This window comes from Symsagittifera roscoffensis, chromosome 3 (genome assembly GCF_963678635.1).
Source record: "Symsagittifera roscoffensis chromosome 3, txSymRosc1.1, whole genome shotgun sequence".
Classification (NCBI taxonomy): domain Eukaryota; kingdom Metazoa; phylum Xenacoelomorpha; order Acoela; family Convolutidae; genus Symsagittifera; species Symsagittifera roscoffensis.
This window is the reverse complement of record NC_087064.1, coordinates 16,756,491-16,779,212: the sequence shown is the minus strand read 5'-3', so window position 1 is coordinate 16,779,212 and position 22,722 is coordinate 16,756,491. Positions and strand designations below refer to the sequence as shown.

Genomic DNA, 22,722 nt, shown 5'->3' with positions numbered 1-22,722 from the left:
CGCATTAAAAAAAGTTGAGCGTGAATAAATTTTTGACAGTTTTCGGTGAACAGCCAAAATTTCAAACCTTAAACAAAATCACAAAGTTTTTCCTGAATACACCACATACATAAATACGAACCCGTTTTGTCCATAAACACTTTTGAAAATTTTTAACAATACTTGATATTATTTTACACAAATTTTCGACCAAAACCTTTCATTTAAAAGCCCAGGAAAAAAAATTTCTGAAAAAAACAGAAGTTGACAAAACTTTCAAATCTCCTTTTGCTTTTAAGCGAGCAACAATTTACCTCGCCATATCTAGTTTTGAGAGCGAACTTAGACTTCTGAACAACAAATATGGAACCCCGACTCAGTATTAAGAGTTACACATCCTCGCACTTGCACAATGTTCACTTGAAAATCGGAAAAAACTACCCACAAAAAACAGATGCTATTGAACTGCCAATGCTATTTAGCTAGTTCCACCAAAGCAGCACTTTCAAAAAAAATGTTTTAAAAAAGTTGCACCGTATTGTGATACAAGGGTCGCTTGCATAATCAAGCGGTAAATAAGTAGACAATACTTGGGTACACAACCGTTCAGCCGAAAGTTTTTTCTGAGCTCTAAGTTTTACACCCCACCCCCGGAGCACGAAAAAATTTAACGAGTTATGAGGCCAAATACAACAGCAGAAACCATTTAACCCGAAAATCTTGAATGAACTTAACCAATAGACAATTGGAAAAATCAAAGAGCACAAGGAAACAGAAAAAATGACTTGTTTTTTGAAAAACTTCAACTAAAAAAAACTATAAGTCGTTAAAGCTTTTTGAATTTCAAAAACTATATATGATCGACACTTCTTTGATAAAACTAACCTAATTTGAAGAAAAAAAACTGGATCAATCGGTACTTTTTGTATTCCGCTCGGAAATCTGAAAATTAATATCTAATTTCGAAACTAACAACAATCTATCAAGTTTTTTGTTACCTGTACACTTTTGCTGTTCGATAATGGAGTTTGCATTCCATTGACAAATAGAAATGACGTGAACTCAAAAAGAAATCAAAACTCGGACCCCTGAAAATCTAATTTAAGCGTGAACAAATTTTCAGACTTTTTCGTGAAAGAAAAAGCAATAAAATCACCAAGACACATATATGAGTATTGACTACATTCATGAATTTTAATAAGCTAAAAAATCAAGTAGCGGTTTACATCCAACAACAAAAAAAAATCATATCGAATGGCGATTTAAAATGCAGACATGCTCAAAAAAATCTGTTGGCCAAAAATTTCATCATGACAGATATGCTGCTGCCCCAAATGAACTGCTTCCGTAAAGTGAAAATCTATATGATTTGATAACGCTTGCTAATTACAAGCACAATAAACTTTGATATTTTTTTCAGAAATAAAAAAACAAATCGCGACAACGCGACGCGAGAGAACAGATGCTATGCAATTTCCAATGCTTAAGTGAAATTTCCAAATAAGTGAACACTTTTATTTGCGATTTAGATTAGAAAAAAAGAAGGTTCGTAACAATACACTAAGGCTAGTGCAATTACAATTCAAGGTAACAAGCATTGAATAACTGTTCATCGATTTTTAACCTGTTGTCAGCTTTGTTGAGAATGTTTTGTTTTTCCACCGGCAGATGATGCAGTATTGTGTCCAGTTTCTCCTGAGCTCGACTGTAATTCTTCAGGTAGCTAGTGTACAGTGGAACCATCATCTTGATCCGTTCTGGACGTCGACATTGGTTTCCAAAGGCTACTATGTCTCCCTGTGCTGCTATTAGGTCACTGAGGAAACTCAAATGCACGGCAGCTAGGTCGGATATTTTAGTGTCATCTAAGATCTCAGGGACCAAATCACCGTATCCAATTTCAGACATCGAGTTCCTAATCGAAAAGAATTGAATTAGTTACGAAGAGCTTTGAAACTGGTCTGAAAAGAAAAGGTTCCCTGAAGCTTTGATTGCATCCCAGAGCACCAAGCAGGTAGCATGAAAATACGTTGATATATGGAATCGTGCAGCAAAGGGATCTTTTCGGTTATCATTGTTTGTTTAGAAAATGACGAAACAAATAGAAATAGCGCAAACTATTTGAGGCTACCTTAGATCAAATTGCTTCAATTTGACCTCCCTAAAACTGAAAGTAGGCATGTGTAAACAGTATTGACCCAGATTAACAATAAAATTGTACCTTTCACTTTTCATCATTTGGGAGGGGGCATAACCAAAAAGACCCCAACAAAGTACACCTTAAGCTATTTCTCATTGAATAAGTAATCGGTTCAAAAACACAGAGTTCTGGAAATTTGAAACTTCAAACCCCTGCCATACCGCGCATTCAACGTAGGAAAAGCATCATGCACATCAAACTTCAATTTTCTTTTGTCTCATTTCAAGCAAACTCTACTTTTGGACAAAGCAAAAATGACATAATTCCCCCCAAGATGGCAATAAAACGAAAAATTTTCCCCAATCCTGCTGGTCGATGAAACTGTACAATCAACAACCTTTTGAAGAAGAAAATTCGTGATCCGAATACTGAACAAAGCTATTGTTGATTGACAATTTTTGGACCTCTGTGTGAATCTCTTTTATTCTGCCCAAAATTAATCTTTCATCATGAACTAAAACTGTTTCGATCGAATCAGCTCAAAAAAATCGGTGTTGACAATTTCAAGTAAATTTACAAATGATACAAATTGACAAAAAATAATGATTTGTTAAAATATTTACATTTACTTCAAATAAGCTGCAGAGTTTTAACCGGACCACAAAATTAGCCCTAAAACAGTCTCAAACGAAAACGCTTGACTATCTTAAAGAGTTTTAACCGGACCAAAAAATTAGCCCTAAAACAGTCTCAAAAGAAAACGCTTGACTATCTTAAAGAGTTTTAACCGGACCACAAAATTAGCCCTAAAACAGTCTCAAAAGAAAATGCTTGACTATCTTAAAGAATTTTAACCGGACCAAAAAATTAGCCCTAAAACAGTCTCAAAAGAAAACGCTTGACTATCTTAAAGAGTTTTAACCGGACCAAAAAATTAGCCCTAAAACAGTCTCAAAAGAAAACGCTTGACTATCTCCCTCCCATCTGCGTATCCTTAATGAAATTCGACGAGACAAAAAGTGAACGCAATTTTATTAACATTCACCAACCAAGCGCGATCAGTTTTGTATCTGTTCTTTTTATACTTCAAAATTGTAAAAATTACAAAATCAGAGGGAAAAAAAGAACCCAAAATTATAAACTAATCCGGATAGCCGGTTGCTATGCACTTAGCACAATGTTCCGACCATATTTATAAAAAAAAACTACAAACTTTTTTCTTTTTTCAAATCGTTGTTAGCATGCGGTGTAATGAGAAAACTATGCAACCGTGTAAAAAGTTAGAGAACTTAAAAATATTTTTGAAAGATTTTTTTTGTATAAGTAGCGCTAAATTAAGCCATATTTTTTACTAGGAAGTGCTTAATAGTTTCGGTCTTAGTAAAATTAAGTATCGCAGCCTATAAATTTCAGTTAACGAACGTTACTTGGTCGTTTTATTCGCTCAAAGTTAAGACTGAAACTCAAACCGGTTATCTCGACACTGGGAGAACTTTAATATGATTTATCACTCGAATCATTCCAATGCTAAGTGTGGCACCTGATTTTGCGAACTAGCAAATTAGTGCCAGCAGAAATCATTGTAACAAAAACATGAGTAATCTGAGATCTTTTGATTGCAAGTAAAAACGAACTTTGAAAAAGCGTCCATGAACGCAAAGAAACACTAAAAAACTGACTTGTTTAATGAAAAAAAAACTCTTTTCGAACCTCGAAAACAAAACTGATTTGTTTTATAAAAAAAACTTTCGAACCTCGGAGAAAACAATAAATGTCTCTTTAAATTTCTAGAACAACTTATGATTGATGCTTTTTTGATAAAATAACCCAATTTGAAAAAACTGGATCAACAGGTAATCTTTTTATTTCGCTCGGAGATCTATAAATTAAATTCCAATTCCGAAACTAGAAATCGATCACAATTTTTCCCGCCATTTCCACGTTTGTATTTAGAGATCGCAATTCCTCAGCCTCTTAGCAGATAAGCTTCAAATTCAAAAAGTGCAAATATGCCAAGTTCATACATAAATGCATGTTTTGAATGCACTACAGTAGTTATTAGAGCATTTTATAACTTTTCCTGCAAAAAAATTATCGTGAACTGTATAAGAGGCTGAACAACTTTCGTCGACTCTTAAAAGCCAATCCAGGTTTTTCGTCTATGGGACACTAAATCTGCATAGAAACGAGAACTGTACAGAGTCGATTGAATACCCAGAGTCGATTGAACAAAATGGGGAAAAAATCAGCGGCGAGAAGCTGCATAAAAAATTGATATCGATACCTTCAGAAATGATACTGTTCACATCTCGCAAAAAGTTCACAGAAACAGGACATACTTGCAACAGATATCCGAATTGTTACCAGCTGACAGATCAAGAGAATTCAGAAAATACTTCTACTAAAATAAATTCCTATTATTTCTGTTTAATAAATTAATATTTCTTATAATAGTCGTTTAAATTTATAAAGTTGATTTTTTGTAAATTTAACTTTTCATAGACACGTTTTTTATCCAAGTGGTTATATGGAGTAAACTTATTACACTGGGAACAATGTTTTAATAGCACAACTTTTTGAGATAATTTTCGAGTAAAAATTGTCAATTAACATTTGCAATGAGTAAATCAGTAAATAAATTTTAATAAGAGCTCTATTTATGACAAAATTCTCTAACTTTTCTTTTTAAGTCACTCGGACAATCACCTTAATTTGATAATGGAGTCCAAATCCGATTTTTCTTTCCTCTTAGTTAAACTTGCATCTTAACTCGTGTTGCTTTATACTGTTACATGGAATTCTAAAATAGCTTTTCTGAATGTCTGTGATAAATTATAATTAGATTGCGACACAATGCATTCATGAAAATACTTTTGATTTCGATAATGACTTGTTAAACTTTTCATGCTCGTTGTTTCATACTTTGAAATACTGACTGACTTTGAGCGAACATGTAACATGAATCCATTTAGTCAGACCGTGAGTCGCCCCTGAGCTGATTAAAGAAACAAATTTGACTAAGATCATGACTTACACTGAACAAATAGCTACTTCTGTCTAATTCAGTATTGTTGCGATCTTTTCTTTGGTTTATTTAGAATTCAATGAACAACCCAGAAAAAGATACTATTCGGTTTACTTTTCAGGTTTACCATTATTAATAAGTGGAAAGTTAGTAATAAACATATCAAAACACCATAAACCCTTTCAATGAATACTACTTCTGTTCACTAGAAGTTAACAAATAACCACCAGCGGTGCTTCAACATAGCAATGGACCCAAAAAAGGCACTAGGTTTATTTAACGCCGGCTGAAGAACTTCGTTATACCAGTTTTATTAGATCAGCTTTATAGCTTCATGCTATAAAATTGAAATTCATAAAGCTGATTGTCAACAAGGCTTAAAAGGCCTGTTTAATGGGCAAATGATATAGTTTTAAGTTGAACTTTATTGAAACCGGTCACATACTTTTTCATCAACGCTTAGAAAAAAAAATCTCAGTGAGAAAACAGACAAACTTATGATTATATTGGTAGCGAACACGCAACTCAAAAATTATGTTTCAGATTTATTTAGTAGAAATTAATATTTAAACATAGCCAGCAGACAGTTGAAAGTGTCTATATACTCAAGACCAGTGCCGGAATCAGAAGGGGAGGCAGGCATCCCCCCCCCCCCTCACGGGGATTCGACCCCCTGACTACCCAAAGAATTCCCCTTGTTTCTATCTTAAGATCTCCATGTTTGGCTGGCTGAACCAGAAGTTTTTTAAAAAGGCTCCAAAATATACTAACTTTGAGGGGGGCTGAAAAAGCATTTTTTGGTCAAATCTGTCCAAAAAGTGCCTGAAAAAAGGATTTTTGGCCAAAAGAGGATCTTTATAGTGCTTTGAGAGTTCGAAAAATCAACATTATCGATTTTTGTTTTGAAACCCCCCCCCCCTCGAGAAAATCTTAGATCCGCTCCTGCTCAAGACCGAAAAAAAATTTGATTTTAAATTAAACACGATATAGAAAACAATAATTTGAAGATACTGGGTTAATGGGTATTTTTTTATTCCGTTGGAAAATCTGTAAAGTTTACTTTCAAACAAAAAGTCAATCGCGTTTTACTGCGCCAAATTTAACACTTTAACAACTAACATTTAACACTTTCCCTACCTGTACACACTGTCTAGAAACTGCAGCTGGTTCGAATAGTTCTCTTCGGTGCTCTCGATTTCAGCTGTGATGTACTTGATCTTTATGTAAGTCTTGCGCAGCTTATCCTCCAGTTCGTCTACGAGTGATTCTTGTGTCGTATCATTCGGAAGGAGCGCAGATGGCTCCGGGTACTCTGAGTTCAGCACGTCGTACCCATCACTTCCAACACTACCACCACGAAAACTCTTCGACTGAAAAAATATGAACATAGAAAAACGAATCAATTGGTTTCTAACCTCACAAGAGAATGGCAGTACTAAAAATTAATGCCTAATTTTTCGCAATATCCCTTTCGGCTAACAAATCTGAACAAAATTTATTGACCGTAACTGCCCTTTTTGTCGACGGAAATATGTTTTTCATTCATTTTAGCCCATTAAAACCGTATCATAATTTCTAATTAACCTCAAAAGCACCGTTTTCTGAACGATTAGGTTTCTCAAGATCACCAATTATTGACAACAGTTTCTTGGCCGCGACTAATTTTTAAAAAATAGCACAGAACTGGATTGAAATTTTAACCAGAGAAGACACAACCAACCTGATTCATTACATGATAATACCAGTTTTGCAGTGTCTGTTTCCCCAAATGATAAGTTGGATTTTACTATCAGCCATAACTTCAAAGAGGACGATTTTTCGAATTGCACATGATAAGAATATTAAAAAGCATATTCTAATCAGAGAATGGCTTCTCTTCGTACATAACGACATTAAACAAATGAATTCCCTAACGGGGCGCCTTTGTCATTTTCCAGCCTCGCCATTAAATGAGTTACGCACCTCCACGCTGGTGTCGTTACTGTGAATGTCAATGATGTGCTGCTGAAGGTCTTTGTTGTCAAAATACTCGCTCTGCTCACAGAACTCTTCCATATTGTAGGGGTCATAAGTGTCAATTATTAGCGGCTTCAAGTCAATTTCCATCTCCTGTAGCCGTGCTTGAAACTGTTCAGAAGATGATATAGCACAAAAAGTGGAAATAAGTCTGCCAAATTCTCGCAATTTCTGCAAATCTTCGGTTTGCAGAATCTGCTTGGAGCTAATGCCTAGACAACGCTGACAGGTTGAGCGAAACAAGTCAATGTTTTCAGCAGTCAGGAGGTCAGAATTAGTGAGCTGCTCCGAAGTGTTAATGTGATGTCTGTCAATCCATTCACTATTAACCAGCTAAAGCAGGGAAATTAAATATTTTAGAAGGCTTAAATAATCGAGATCAAAAAAAGCTTCAGTATCAAAACTAGTCACATTTGGATACAGTCGTCTTGCTGTGAAAACTTTGGACTTCGAACGACTCGATCTTAAAGAAATTCCACTAGATTAAAACACTAGATTAGAAACATGTTTCTAAAGAACACATGGGTTGATTAATCGTGGGTGGATTAAAAAGAACGCACCAAATGAGAATTTGCTGGTGACCAACCATTATTAGCTTAGTGATCTTCAAATTTCAGACAAGAGTACTCGTGCAGTACTTAATTCTCAGTGAGTAGAAGAAAAAAATATGAAACTGAAAATTCTTCATTCAAAAACTGCGTTTTTAATTGCGTTTTACAAGGGGTTCCCACAGGTCTTCAATATTATCAAGGGGTCGCGCAACCTCGGATCAAACCTGATTATTATCATGCCAAAATGGAGCATAAAATATTACTGAAAAGTTTGGTAATTAAATGCAGACTGCAATAATCAATGTTTGTTACTCTTTTTTACAACTTTTGATTTGGAGGTCTTGTAAACTTTCAAACTTCGAAGACAGATAATTGAAAAAAAAAATTAAAATGAAAAAAAAAAACTTAAATAAATAATCAGAAAACATTTTAAGGAGACGTCTACAAAAATATGGAACAATTGCTTATATGCTTGTTCAGATGCTCCTTATTCTCTATATATAATTAAAGGCGATATTTAGATTGAAGTTAAAAATGCTGAGATATGTTCTTGTTTAAATTAGCAAAACTAATTAAGATTAGATGCATCTGAATATGGAGTAGTTTATTCCGAAAAATGTTACGATCTGCAAAAGAGGGCACTCATCATACCTAATTCGATGCTCTTCATTGGAAAGCTTAATTTTGTCATTCTTTTCCTTCGAGTTATGATTAGTCTGTAATTGTTATATGTTGCCTCTATTATAACTTTACTTTACACTGCTAGATAATTGTAGATTATTGAATATCTGCTGCTTATTGAACGCTGTTTTAATCGATAACAACACTCTTCGTTGACCACTGTTTTTTTCAAAACTTTGTGCACTAGATGGACTTGTAACACTAGCGTCTTATAATTTCTTCAAAACCCTTTAAAAAGATTTTATCAAGTAATGGACATAAATTGTGAATTAAGCATAAAAGTATCAGCATTATAAAAGCTTCGTAAAAATGGGCAAAATATTAGCCAAGGTTTCTGCTTTGAACTTGAGCTACCGACAGCAATTCAATTTTTGAGTGATTTGCTCTTCTACATAAAATGGCACCTCTGAGAACCGGAAAACTGATCTTAGGTCTCTCGGTTGTTTTATCGCTTATTTTTTTCCAGATTTTCTCATTGTTTCCGTAGCTACCGATGCTGCACTGCGTCGTTGATGATTAGACGAAGATTCATGACCTTCACATAGAAACTGTTTATCGAATGAATCTCGAGTTCCAAAGTCTATTGGCTGGAATGTCAAATGTAGCTTCACGATCAGTGCTAGTTGAACTGTCAATAAAACCGTGGCTTTGCAGCAGAAATAGGTTCGACTCGACTAAGTCGAGTCGAACCTATTTCTGCTGCAAAGCCACGGTTTTATTGACAGTTCAACTAGCACTGATCGTGAAGCTACATTTGACATTCCAGCCAATAGACTTTGGAACTCGAGTCGACTTAGTATCAAAACAGAGCTTATCTACCTGTTTTGACACTCTAACTCCTATTGTGGGGTTTGCAGACTTTGTAGGGTCATTGCCTTGTTTCCATTTACTGCTCAGATACATCTTGTCGCAAAATTGATGTGATCTGGTTGAAGTTTTTTATTTAGTTAAGAGAGGCACTAGTGTAAAATCACTTTTTAAACCATAATATTGATGCTCATGCGATGTGGAGGAAAAGGAAAAAGAGTCCATCTCACAGTATCAAGAGCAAGCCAAGCCGTACACGAGGACAGCATGAAAATTTCCTATCAAGCTGTAAATTTAAAAAAAAACAGCATTTTCTGGTCTAACCATAACTGAATATGTCTGTTCGAAAAGAAAACAATATCCAGTTTCAAATTGACGACTGTAAATTGCCGATAGTCATATTCTTCTCGGATACCGAAAGCGATGTCCCCGCGGTCTATGACAGAACCGTCATCACATACAGTGCCAGAGACGGCGTCATGCAGTGCCAGAGACGGCGTCATTTAAAACATTTACAACACAACAACCATTTATCATCATCCTAACTAATTCATAAATAAACAAAAAAATCGTCCTTCAGTTGAAACGCAACCAGTTTAAAATACGTATTAAAAAACCCTTTTTACTCTTTCTTTCGTTTTAGAGCGAGAGTCCCGATCTAAAGCGGCGACCCGATCTCTGCCAGCGGTTTGGCTAATCTTGGTCTCTCCTCCTCTACTCATATTCATCCGTGAGAAATTTGGCTAGGTATGTAATTAATTGACAAGAAAAACGATGTGTTGCCTCAAAGCTGCAAGGTCTACACTACATAGTGACCCCAGTCTGAACAGACATGGTTTGCACTTAGTTCGAGGATATTTATATCAATCTGTTGATGAGTTATTTCCGGTCTGATATACTTTGCTGTTACCGGTGTTTAACGAAGAACTCTCGCACAAGAATCCCATTGTAAATGTTTAGTCTCGGTTGCTATTTGGCGTACTTTTTGAGCTCCTATTTACTGTATGTGGGGTCAGGTGTCGAGTTATTTGAGATCCATTGTGGTAATATGCTCAGATAACAGCCCTGTTTCCGCTCAAATTTAATTTCAGCCAGTTTACCTTCATACTCTAGACGTGATTTTCACACTTTTGTTGTTCTATAGTGGAGTTTTCCTGCCTTTAGCAATGGAAATGAACTGAACTTTGAAATCATATATCAAACCGCGCGAAAAAGTAAATTAGACGAGTCTGAACAAAATTTTGAGCTTTTCCTGAAAAAACACATGGACACATGTATAAGAGTCTGAACTAGGTTAATCGAACTTTAATAACCAGAAACTTTTCAAGCCTGTAAAAATCTAAGTAAAACCCATGCTTGGGAAAGTAAGTTAATTAAACCGTACCAGGAAATATAAATGACATTTTAAAAAATGGTAAATTAACCATGTAAACTAGGACGAAAACTCTTTTACGACGAATTCCACCTAAACACAACCTTGCGTAAATTATGTAGTTTTATAAAATTTGGGTGCCGCTGATCGTAGGACCCTTCGAAAAAAAAATGGAAAATTTTTTTTTAAAGTTGAACAAACCTAAGTGAACCGAAAATTTTGTACGTCTAGATTAAAAACAACTAGGGCCCAGCTAAAGCTGGATGTACCTGTTTGATATTGATTAAAATTGCTATGCTGATGCAGCACGAAAAATCTGATTTCAAAAATTGGACTTTGCCCAAAACCTTGCTTGTTTTTCTAATAAAATAAGTGAGAAGAGTTTTGAGATAAACAATTTTACCAAGATGATAACATCTCTCTTACAGAAAATAAAGCAGCCGCCTCTTCTGAGGAACCACTATCGCAACGGGTTCTTTCAGTTGAATTTTTCATCTCAGACTTGATAGTGTAAATTTCAAGAAAATTAAATAAGTTCGACAGTTTTAAAAACTGTCAAAGTTTCTATAAACGGTCAAAAGGATTTCCAAAATCCACGACTTTTTCTGCAAAAGTCAGGTTGCGGTCGCTTAAGCAGAGAAGATTCCCAAAACCGGGGTTTTCGATTGAAAACAATCTGAGAATTGGCACGGTAGTTTTCACCTGAAGTATAAAAATTTCCAAAAAACTGTCAAAGTTTCAAAACTTCGAAACTGTTTGAAGGTCATAACTTTTTTTCTCAAGCAAACTAGGCATTCTGAGTAATAATAATAGGCTTTCAACAACCTGCTGCTTCTATTAAACCTATGATATCACATTTGGCAGAATCGTTAGCGAGAAAAATCCAAAAAACGGTCAATTAATCAAAAATTTGACATTTCCGAGAATCATATGGCGTATTCGCTTATGCGGAAGGAATCCATTTAACTTGTACTTTCAATTCAACCTTAACTTTAAGATTTGAGAGGGAAGTTCTCGAGAAATGTCGAAAGCTTTCAGAAAACAAAAAATTGCAACAAAAGTTTTGTCAATAAAAATTGCAACAAAATTCCAAAATGTCCCAAAAAAAATTGCCCGCACCTCTGGAAACTCTACGAAGAACTTGATGTATGCTATAAAAAAACAAGTCCACAAAAAGTCCTTTCTGCAAAATGCAACAGACAAAAATAAGCAGACAGAAAATCTATATTAGCCAAAATCTCTATTCGCAAGAAAAACAGGTCTAACCTGGAATCGAATTCCCGGGCTTTGTGGGCCTCAAGCATGGAGACTACAGCAAATTGGCATAAATCTAAACCATTGAGCTAAGGGAACTAAGCCGACAAATATAAACAGACTGACGATAGTCCGAAAAAGCAAAAAAAGCCCGGTCGGATTCGAACCGCTAATCTTTACCAAGCGGTAACAAAGCCGAAAAAACCTGAGCAGAAACCCTTCATGTCGAAAATAAATTTTTCAAAAAATTTCCCCTCAGAGCACACACACGCTCAGAAAAACTTTTTCCTGGCGTAACGACGAAATAAGAGGCCACTAGGTCGCTATTAATTACAGCGACCTTTATTGAGCCGATAAAAAATGAAAAAAAGAGCAATTTTAACAAATCGAGCTGGTAAAATTACAACCAATGTGTAAAGCAAAGTTCAAAACGGCCGGATTTTTAAAATCCTGAAAATGACAGCAGTGAACATTGTTTACAGCTAAAATAAATTATTGTTAGATCAGGCAACTAAGCCGAAAAAAAACAAGCATACAAATAAAAGGCCGAATTTTTTTGCAACCAGAACCATTACCGTTTGAAAAAACTGGTCCTTGTCAGATTCAAACCCAGGACCTTTGCCGTCCTAGGCGTAGGCGTTACTACCAGGCTAAGTGTGCAAGAGACACTACAAAGTTTGAATTCATATAAGCCAAGGAAGGTACCACCAGGAGTCACATGAGTCTGTGGACAAAGCTGTTTACAGGAAAAAAAAGCCTAGTACCCGATTGCAATACCCTTGCTATCGCAAGGGTAATAAAGCTAAGATATAGCTCAGAACGGTAATTAAGTCGACAAAAAATGAGAAAATAGGGGATAACAGTAACAATTTTGAACAGATGCAAGATGGAGCTTCGCACCTCTTGCGGCACCACTCAGACACAGAACTGTGAGTTAACTAAAAAATGAAACGATAGCGATAAGTCAAAAAATCAATAACAAAATGCTGTCTCGAATATTTTAAAGTTAAGAAAAACATGATAGGAATGTAGACACTAAGAAAAGGACATAAAATGATAGGACTTAAGACATTACATCACACTAAAAAAAGGGACATAAAAATAACGTGAATAAGCCGATAAAAACATAAGCTGGAACCATGTGCAACCAATCATCCAATATGGAGTCTTATTTCATGCAAATACCGACAAAACCAAAGTGTTAGAACTGGAAATGAAAATCAGACGATTAATCAGAATAATTTTTTATAAACAAGCTGGATTCAATCACTGGAATAACGCATGAAAATAAAATGTATACCGCAGGAGAATTTTTTGCGTACGAAGTTTTGAAAATAACCGGGAAATTTATTCGAAAAGAGTGCCAAGTTGGTCCATTGAGATATTCCAGCACTGAACAGGAATTAAACGTGATAATTTCAAAGAGAAAAACAAATCAAAAGTTAGCTATAAATAGAAATAAACTCAACAGAGGGTCGATTACACCTAAAATTAGAAAAATGTTTAATGTTGTTGTAATTTTTCCCCGCCTGTGTCAATCTCTTGAAAGGGGCTTCTCGGTTTCAATTGAATAGTTTTAATCATACATTTTTGGATAACTACATTCTAGAAAATACGGTTTTTTTGGGCCTGCTTTGAGACATTTTTTTTCTCCATATGTAGAAATTGTTTCTGTTGGTTTCTAGGTTATGGGTAGAAAATACTGCCCCAGGAAACAAAAAAACATATTAATTTTTTATAGAGAATGGTTTTAAGTTGCGAAAAAAGATGTTTAAGTTTAATAGAAGTTTACCGTAGAACTTCCATTGCATTGGATCAAAGAAGTTAACTAGTTTTTTTGTTCTCCGCTTAATGAGGCACCTGAAAATAGGCTGTGTTGGCTTAATGGTGTTCTCCCAAACGATTCCAAATTGTATTTAAATTTTTTTTTTATAAATAACTCTGTAACTAGATATCGTTTGGAAACAATTTATTATTATTATAAAGTAACAGTCGGCTATTTAGCCGACAAAACAGATATGCTGACAAAATCAGATAAAATTTGCCGAAAAAAATTGTGAAACTGAATATTTTCGCATTAAAAACATAGCCAACAAACAAGTGAAAAATAGTCATTGAATGTAGAAAAAAAAACGGAAAAAAACACTGACTTGTATTTTTTCAAAATAACATCTTTGGAATTTTTAAGAAAAAAAAAGATGGCGTTAAGGCTCTTTGAATCTCTAGAAAAATTCGAGATTGACACTTTTCCGATGAAAATAACCTAATTTGAGATAACTGGATCAATAGGTAATTGTTTTACTTCGCTGGGAAGTGATAATTAAATTCTTATTTCAAAATTAGAAATCGATCATGTTTTCTTGACTTTTACATTTTCGTTATTCTGCTTGACTTCAGAAATTAACTGACTTGAAAACGATTCTACAGTCAACATTCTAAAATTTAAAATTGAGCCTGAACATATTTTAACTATACTACGTTCATCGACTCTACGTTCGTGAAACCAAAGATTCATAGTTGAGAGCGGAGAAACGAAAAAATTCTAGTTGAGAGCGGAGAAAACAAAAAACAAAAACAAAATATGGGTTTAATAACACCCCACACTTTTTCGAAGGCCTTAGACAGAAGGGTCAAATAAAAAAAGACTCTAGCAGAGTATGCAAGCACACAGGGGAGTGAGCGGTCTTTCAATTGATACCCCTTATTTGAAAATCAAAAGAAGTTTCTGAGAAAAAAGTTGTGTTTCCCTTGAAACGACCCAAAATTAGATCATTAAGCCGATAAAAAATAGGCCTTACTAATTTGGGCCGAGTAATCTTTTTTGAGCGAAACAAAAAAAAACTAAGGAAAAACGAAGCCAAGGCAAGTAAAATTACAAATTGTAGGAGTAAATCAAACACTAAAATAACATTTAAAAAAAATTAGCGCAGCAAATAAAAACCATTCTAAACTAAGCCAACAGATAAGCAGACAAATTGGTCGACAATTTTATTTGAAAAAGAAAATTTCCCCTTTGAAAAAAAAACAGGTCTCAGGTCAAATTCGAACCCAGGACCTTTGCCGTCCAAGGCATATTCGTTAGCTCTCGGCTGTTGGCCGGAAACGATAAAAAATTTGATTATACTATGAAAACAATGAGCATGTCAGAAGATGCTCTACAAGTGAAGACCCTCTAGAAGTGATCATTTGAGCAAAGTTGGCTACGAGAAAACAAGTTTTACAACCCGATTGCAATATCCTTACTTATTTCAGGGGTAAATGAGCAAATTGGATAACAATTTTTGAAGAAAAAACTAGAAAAACAAACAAAAAATTATATTTGGAATTTTCCAAGTTTTTGATTCCAAAAAGGGACTGAAAAACTCAGAAAAAAAACCAAATTGAGCTATTGTGCTCTATTAAAGTAAGCTATTGTAAGACTGCTCACTCGCTTATTTGTTCGAATTAGGACCAAAAACCATCAACTTTAAGCCGGTTTTTCTTGATACCGGACAACTTTTAGAAAATATTTTAATGTCATTCGAATCACGACTGAAAGGGCCTTAATATGATATATCACTCGACCCATTCCGATGATTATGCGGTAACTGACTTTGCGCGGAAAACAGGAAAAAAACTAAAACATCCGAATACGATATTCCTGCTGTTCTTTGTCTAGCGTATGCCGTTTTTTTTTTCTTATGAACGATTGAAATAGTTCTATGAGACTATAAGGTGGCTAGAATAATGTGCCAGTCAACGAAAAACTAAAATCGGGTACCACAAATAATCGGCGAACTGTGCCGAGTAATATATGATATTACAGCCCTTTAGGTCGCACCTTGAAAATTTAAAAATTTCCCCAATGTCGAGAAAAACCGAATTAAAATTTTTTGCTTATTCATCTAATTTCGAACAAGTGATCAGGCTTACACAGGCACATTTTTGCTAAGCTTAAGCATTGAAATTTAGTTTTATTCAAGTGAAAACAGTTTTTGGAACTTTCAGCGCTATCTTCGGAATCATAACCTTGAAAAATTCAAAAAAAAATTAACAATTTTTTTGAACTTTTTTTAAAAGTTACTAGGGTGTAACGCACCCTCCGATGCTTCGAAATTTAGCAACTCAAAAAACCCGAATTTATCGGAGATAACATCTGCATCCTTTGAGTGTACTCTGACAGCACCGATTTACAGGGTTGGTAAGTTCAGAAGTTTTTTATTAGTTTTTTAAATTCAAAAATTGAAAAAACTTAAAATCTTGAAATTTTTTTTATATCAAAGTTTATGATAAATGAAGAAACGTCACATCTCAGAGCTAAAAGCAACTGAGCAGAGGCATTTGGACGCAAGATTTGCAAATCCTGAGAGTTCTCTGACAGCCCCCAACTACGGTTCGGAATTTCAAATTTTGGAAAGAAATTTCAAATTTTCTGGAAATTTTTTCGAAAAATCACAAAAAACGTCACATCTGGAAAACTACAAATATTTGAGTAGTCAATTTTTGAGGCAAGATTGGTGGCAACTCTTGAGAGTACTCTAACAGCCCCATACTAAAGAGTTGGAATTTCAAAATTTGAAGAAAAAAAAATTTAGCTTTTTGAAAATGTTTTGAAAAAATCAGAAAAAATGTCATATCTCGAAGCTTTAAAAATTTGAGCAGTCATATCTGAAGGCTAAACCCACAATTCCTGGGACTAACCTAACAAGCTTCGTTAAATTTTTTTTACCCAATTTTTCTGAAAAATTTAGAAAAAAAATCCCAAAAAAATAACAGGACTGACATCTTCAAAGTTTTGGAACCTTTTAACATCTAAGTTTTTTTTGAAAATTTCGGATAAAATCATAAAAAAACGTCTTATCTCGAAAACTATAAGGATTTGAGCAGTCATATTGGAAGGCAAAATTCGTAACTCCTGAGAGTACCCTGACAGAGCCTCCTTACAGAGATGATAATTTCACATTTTGCGAAATTGTTTATACCTAAGTTTTCTGAAAAAATTTGAAAAAATCCTCAAAAACGTCATATCTCGAAAACTACAAGTATTTGAGCCGCCATAATCAGAGGCAAGATTCGCAACTCCTGAGAACACCCTCACACTATCCAACAACAGGATTGAGATCTTTAACGTTTTGGAATTTGTTAAAACCCAAGTTTTTGAAAAAATCATAAAAAACGTCATATTTCGAAAACTACAAGGATTGAGATGTGAGAATTGGAGGCAAGATTCGCAGCCCCTGAGAGTACCCTGACAGCACCCAACTACAGGGTGAGAATTTCCAAAATTGAGAAATTTTAAAATTAAATTTTCTAGAAATTTGTAAAAAAAATCTCAAAAATTGCCGATCTCGTAAACTAAAAGGATTTGGTTATTCATATATGGAGGCCAGAATCGCAAAACCTGGTAAAACTCTTACAATTTCCTACTATTGGGTTGCTAATTTCAAACTTGATGAAATAAACACTGAATTTAAACTAGAAATCGAAAAAAAACCTTAACTATTGCAATATACGATATAGCTTAAGCGTGAAAAAATTCTTTTTTTAAACATGCAAAAATAATACGTTGAAAGAGCTTAAACATGGCGAGATAATGAAGCCCGCATTCAAATATATAAGAGAAGAGATGAAAATTAAAAAATTAGGCGACGGGTTGACAGACATAATCAAATTAATTAAAAAAGCAGACAGACAGACTTAATTTGGCCACAAAAAAAATACTGAAAAACTAATGACCTGGCGGAAAACTGATAGAACAAATTTTCTTAAGCATTGCAATATATGATATCGCTTAAACATGAAAAAATTCTTTCGTTAAACATGCAAAATTATTATGCTTAAGCATGGGAGATAGCGGTCACTCGCATTTAAATATAGTATAGATAAGATGGGAAAAAAATAGCAGACAGACAGACTTAATTTGGCCTCGAAAAAAATACTGAAAAATTAATGACCTTGCGGAAAACTGATTGAAAAATTTTCTTAAGCATTGCAATTTATGATATCGCTTAAACATGAAAAAATTCTTCCGTTAAACATGCAAAATTATTATGCTTAAACATGGGAGATAGCTGTCACTCGCATTAAGTATAGATATAGATAGATAGATTTAAATATAGTATAGATTTAAATATAGTATAGATAGATAGATAGATAGATAGATAGATAGATAGATAGATTTTGTCGTTTTTCTACAAAATCTGTTTTCCAATTTGCTGTTTTTCAATTTTGCTGTTTTTGCTGTTTTCCAATTTGCAAAAGCTGTTTTCCAATTTTGTCGTTTTTCTACAAAATCTGTTTTCCAATTTGCGTTTTACTATGACTGTCGAAAGTTCTACTTATTGGTTCAGATACTTTTATCACGCCAGTGAGAAACAAAAACACTAATGTGAAATATCTTTTTTTTGAGACTATGGTCGGAACACTGCAACTTGCAGTAACCGGCTAAACTTGTTTTCAAATGGTTTATGAGTAAATGACTGAGGTCATTTATAAATGACATTTTAAAACGACCTACTGCGGCCTTTCCTTGAGTACCTAAAATTGGGTGGAAACAGGTACCTAATCGTTAAGTGGCCGGAGCAACAAGTAATACAAGAATAGTGCGATCGGCTTGATAAGAGTTGCAAGCTTGCCAGTCCCGATACGAACGTTTATATCCAGTTGCTGCTTGTTCCCAGTGATCGCTGTTGCCCAACATGATAATTCATTCGATCGATCCGTTCATTTACAGTACCTGGTTTTGAGTGGAAAAAAAAACCTAGGGAACATTTTCTTTTTCATTCAGCGTGTAGCTTGAACAATAAAGCAAACAAAGTTACCTCTAAGAGCAAGCATATGTGACTTCCGTATGAAAGAAACTGAGCAAACTTTTCGAGAGATGATATATTCTGCAAATCGGTCAACTGTCTCAGCATATTATTTGCAACTCTTAGTTTTTCCTTGTCAGACCTGAAATGAAAATCTTAAATTGTAAATTACATATGCAAAAATTAAGATTCCTGTCAGATTATTTTTTATTACCTAAGCGAAGAATTCTTGAAGTACTCCGATAAATTATTGAGAAGTTTTTGGATCCAATTCAAAAAGATTTGCCAAGACTCAGTGGAACCCATTGCTATATAACCAGCTGAGCCGCTATCAGCATAATCGTAGTGCACATCATTAGTGTCGGTACTCATCTCACATTGATTATCTCAAACAAAATAAGTGGTTGTTTTTGCTGCGCCATATTGCGAGGACAACTTCTCGCCGCTTGTCCTTAAAGAAAACACAAACGACCAGGAGTTTTCTCTAGTTTTCTTAAAAAGCTATCACGGAACAACCGGAAGCCTTACACGTTCCCGCTGAACCGTACCACTGGTACTCTAGAATGGGCATGTAGCCCGGAGATATGTCAAGTGGGTTCGAATCCGTAGTCATGATGTCGTAAAAACACCCAGGAGCGCCATAAAAACACTATGAAACAGTCGCCTACTTAAGTCACATACGAGGTTAAAGAAAAATAGGCCCTATAACCATTGGCTCAAGAGTCAGGGACACTATCTCTTGTGTTTTTCTACCTCGAACGGTCGGAGCCAAATCGGTTCACTTGCGACATGAGACTATAACCCTCATTACAGCTTAAAGGCCACTACCAAAATACCCCCCCCCCCACTCTAGAAATCAAGAACGTCCCAATACTTAGGTCTCAAAATACCCAAAATACGCGAACGCCGTTAAAAACAGGGTCGGAACAGTCCGTACAGTTGCGACATTCGACCAGAATGGACAAAATTCAATTTCAAATTGGTAGCCGCTGACCTTGAGAGTTGACAGTTTTGGAAGATTAGCAACGTTATTTAGACGATTAGACGATTCGCGAAGGTCAGAAGAATCTGGAATTTCTAAAATTAAAAATTCGATTTGTGACTTCACACTTCCAAGAAGTGACGAAACGGCCATTTTTCGAAGAAAATCAGAAAGAGAACACAACAACAACAGCAACGATAGTTGCGATAGAAACAACGACGAGAAATAGAAAAATACAATTGGAAATTATTTGAGACCGCTCCGAGTTGCAACGATTGTGTCGCTACAATCGTTACAGAGCCATCCACGCCAACGGTGAAGGGTGTTGGGACAGTGTGTCCAGCCTTCCAGAAAGGAAATAAGGACGTTATTTCTCCTGATTCAGGAATCCGGAGGGAACTCGAGACTTGAACTTAAACTGTTTTACAAGAACTTTCTGCTTCCTAGTTACGTCCTGAATTGAATTTAAATAACATCTAGTTTCATTTTCGGACAATGAGAAGCTAGGAGTGAGGGAAAGGGTTGATCCATCTTCGATGGAGATGATGATTTTTATCTACCGAACAAAAACAATAGTAATATAATATGTAGTAGTAGCCCTGTTTTTAGGAGTGACATTGTGGTCTGTGGATACTGAGAGTCAGCCATGAGCTCACTATTCTTGCATATAATTAAGTTAATTTGAGTGTTTTGACCGAAGCCGAAAGCAGCAACGTTTTTGTCGACCCGATGTTAGAAAGACCACCGAAAGAACTGGCTTTGGTAGAGACGGCGAAAAACATGTAAAGCTTTGCTTAGACGCTGGCCAGCCGTTTTATAGCTTAGCTTTCTTTTCCGTCGATATGTACTTCCGGGCGAATGTTACATAGGTGTTTTTATGGCGCTCCTGGGTGTTATTCTTTTTAACATCATGACCGGCAGAGCTGTTTACGAGCTCTCCGCGCCGAGCGGATGCTCATAATAACGCCCTTAATAAGGCCCTAACCGCCAGTTTGAAGGGTAGTTCGGAACGCGGAAGCCTTCCGGATTCCCGTGAATACTTTTTAACCTAGTTAAGACTGAAAGTTCACGAACCAGGAAGGGTGGAAGGGGGGGGGGGTGTTCGCCGTCCCATCATTTACTGAATGGTACGTGATCAAACAGACTTTAAGATAAACAAGAAACCAAACAAAAAGTAGTATAGTGCCTAAGAAAAACAAGAAACATAAAAAATAACCGAAAAAACCAAAAACAGTAAAAAAGTAAAAAATCAGTAGAAACCATCCCCCCAGACGAGATGTGATCCAACTCTCCCGTTTGTTGTTGTTTGATATATTGTTGTTACAGGCATTTATATCAGTCAGGATTGTTAAGATCATTTTTGTGGCCCGTTTGTGGTGCTTGTACTGTAGGGTTATTTGAGTATTTAAGCACGTTAATGCTAACTTGCGCTCAGTCCGGAAAGGTCTCGGGATTAGTGAAGAAGACTGATCCGGCAAGCAGTTCAAGGAGAGACAAGAGGGGGCTCAACGACAAGAATAATCGACTGTTGAAAAACCCAATAAACGGACCGGTTTTTAGGACCAAAATAGCGATATTTTGATCCGCCCACAAATCGCGATTTTTGAGATATGTATATTTTTGAAACCGAAAAAAGCGCTAAATTATTAAATTACATCGTAACTGTACTATTATAATAGGTGGAACCGGTTGAGATTAGTTCAGAAGTGGTTGGAACTATTTGGGTACCAAAAACCGAATTGTAGTGATTTTTGAAAAAACGAAACACTATAAAATAAGAAAAATTTGAAATTTTGAAATTTTTGAGTTAGGACAGTAAAAATTGTTGTTCGGACAACTTCCACTAGTGAAGCGACAGCTTTTAAAATCCGTTTGCCAATAACGTTCTGGGTTACAAAGAAATTGAACTTAACGTGTTTGATTTAGAGGATTCGTCAATCCGGAGGGGTACAAATAGCATAGTTTTTGGCAAATTTTTCCAACTAGAGCGTTTTAGATCTGGTTTTTTGCAGTAAACTAGAAAAAAAATAGGCGTTTTGAGCTCGGATCAAAAATTTTTAGGTCGAATAGAACAGAATTGCGAAAAAAGTTAGGCGGAACCTACAGAACGAAAATTTTTTGATTTTAGAAAAAAGCCGTTTTGGTTAATAACTTTGGAACTACTGGACAGATCCAGTTGATCTTGACACCATTAGATATGAAATTAAGTGAGCTTACACATAGGGACATCGATTATTCAAAAAAGTAAGCGTGAAATTTTTTTAAGATTGTTTTTAGCAAATTCACTGATTCGGGAAGGTAGACGCTTCACGTTTCATAAATTTTTTTTGGAAAGCCCTTACACCCCTACCAAAGGGTATTAACGGTTGAATAAGGCAATTTTACGCTGTTCTAGACAAAAAGGGAAGGCTAAGGGGACCAGAAAACCATAGTCAAGTCGAAACTAGGCTAGTGATAAGACCCTTCACCGTTAGGGTGAATTGTCAAATAAGAGGCTTAACTCCAATCCGGAAGGGTCTAAGGAAAGACAATACACCCTTCCTAGTTAGTTCAAACAGCATAATAGCATCGGAGAAAGTATTCGGAAGGGTATCGGGTGAAAATTTAGGAAGTCTCCGAGAAATTATTTTTACAAACCCGGTGGGGTCCCAATTTTGCTAATTCGGAAGGCTCCAATTTTGCCAATCCGGAGGGGTCCTATTTATGCCAATCCGGTGGGGTCCTGTTTTTACCAATCCGGAGGGGTCTCATTTTGCCAATCCGGAGGGGTCCTATTTTTGCCAATCCGGAGGGGTCCTATTTTTGTCAATCCGGAGGGGTATTGTTTTGTCAAGACTTAAGAAGACAACAGAAAAGAAAGTAGTTAAAGGTATTAGGTAATTAAAAGATAGGCTGGGAACCAGTGACTGCACTGGTAACTTGCCTTTTATAAAAAACCAAACCAAAACAAAACAGGTCTAAACTCGGATATTCGCGACACTTAGTCTAAATTGAACAAGAGTGTGTAACTCATTGGTGTGGATTGAAATCCAAAACGTTTTTGAGAAAAGTGATTGCCCTGAGGATTTTAGTAGGTCTAGCTCGGGCAGTCCGAAGGCAGATAGGTAGCACAGAACTCGATGGGTGC

The 22,722-nt window shown here is 35.6% G+C and overlaps 1 protein-coding gene across 1 annotated transcript in view; it reads right to left on the bottom strand.

Moving 5' to 3' along the window:
- LOC134842330 (uncharacterized) overlaps window positions 1–22,722 on the bottom strand; it is a 405,874-nt gene that overhangs the window by 16,474 nt on the left and 366,678 nt on the right. Inside the window, exons 2-6 of the mRNA XM_063858614.1 lie at window positions 18,828–19,001; window positions 18,626–18,755; window positions 7,107–7,493; window positions 6,282–6,514; window positions 1,604–1,894 (exon numbers count right to left, since the gene is read on the bottom strand). Of these exons, the coding sequence (XP_063714684.1) occupies window positions 1,604–1,894; window positions 6,282–6,514; window positions 7,107–7,493; window positions 18,626–18,755; window positions 18,828–18,985 (1,199 nt within the window). The 5' untranslated portion in view covers window positions 18,986–19,001. The remainder of the gene's footprint in view (window positions 1–1,603; window positions 1,895–6,281; window positions 6,515–7,106; window positions 7,494–18,625; window positions 18,756–18,827; window positions 19,002–22,722) is intronic.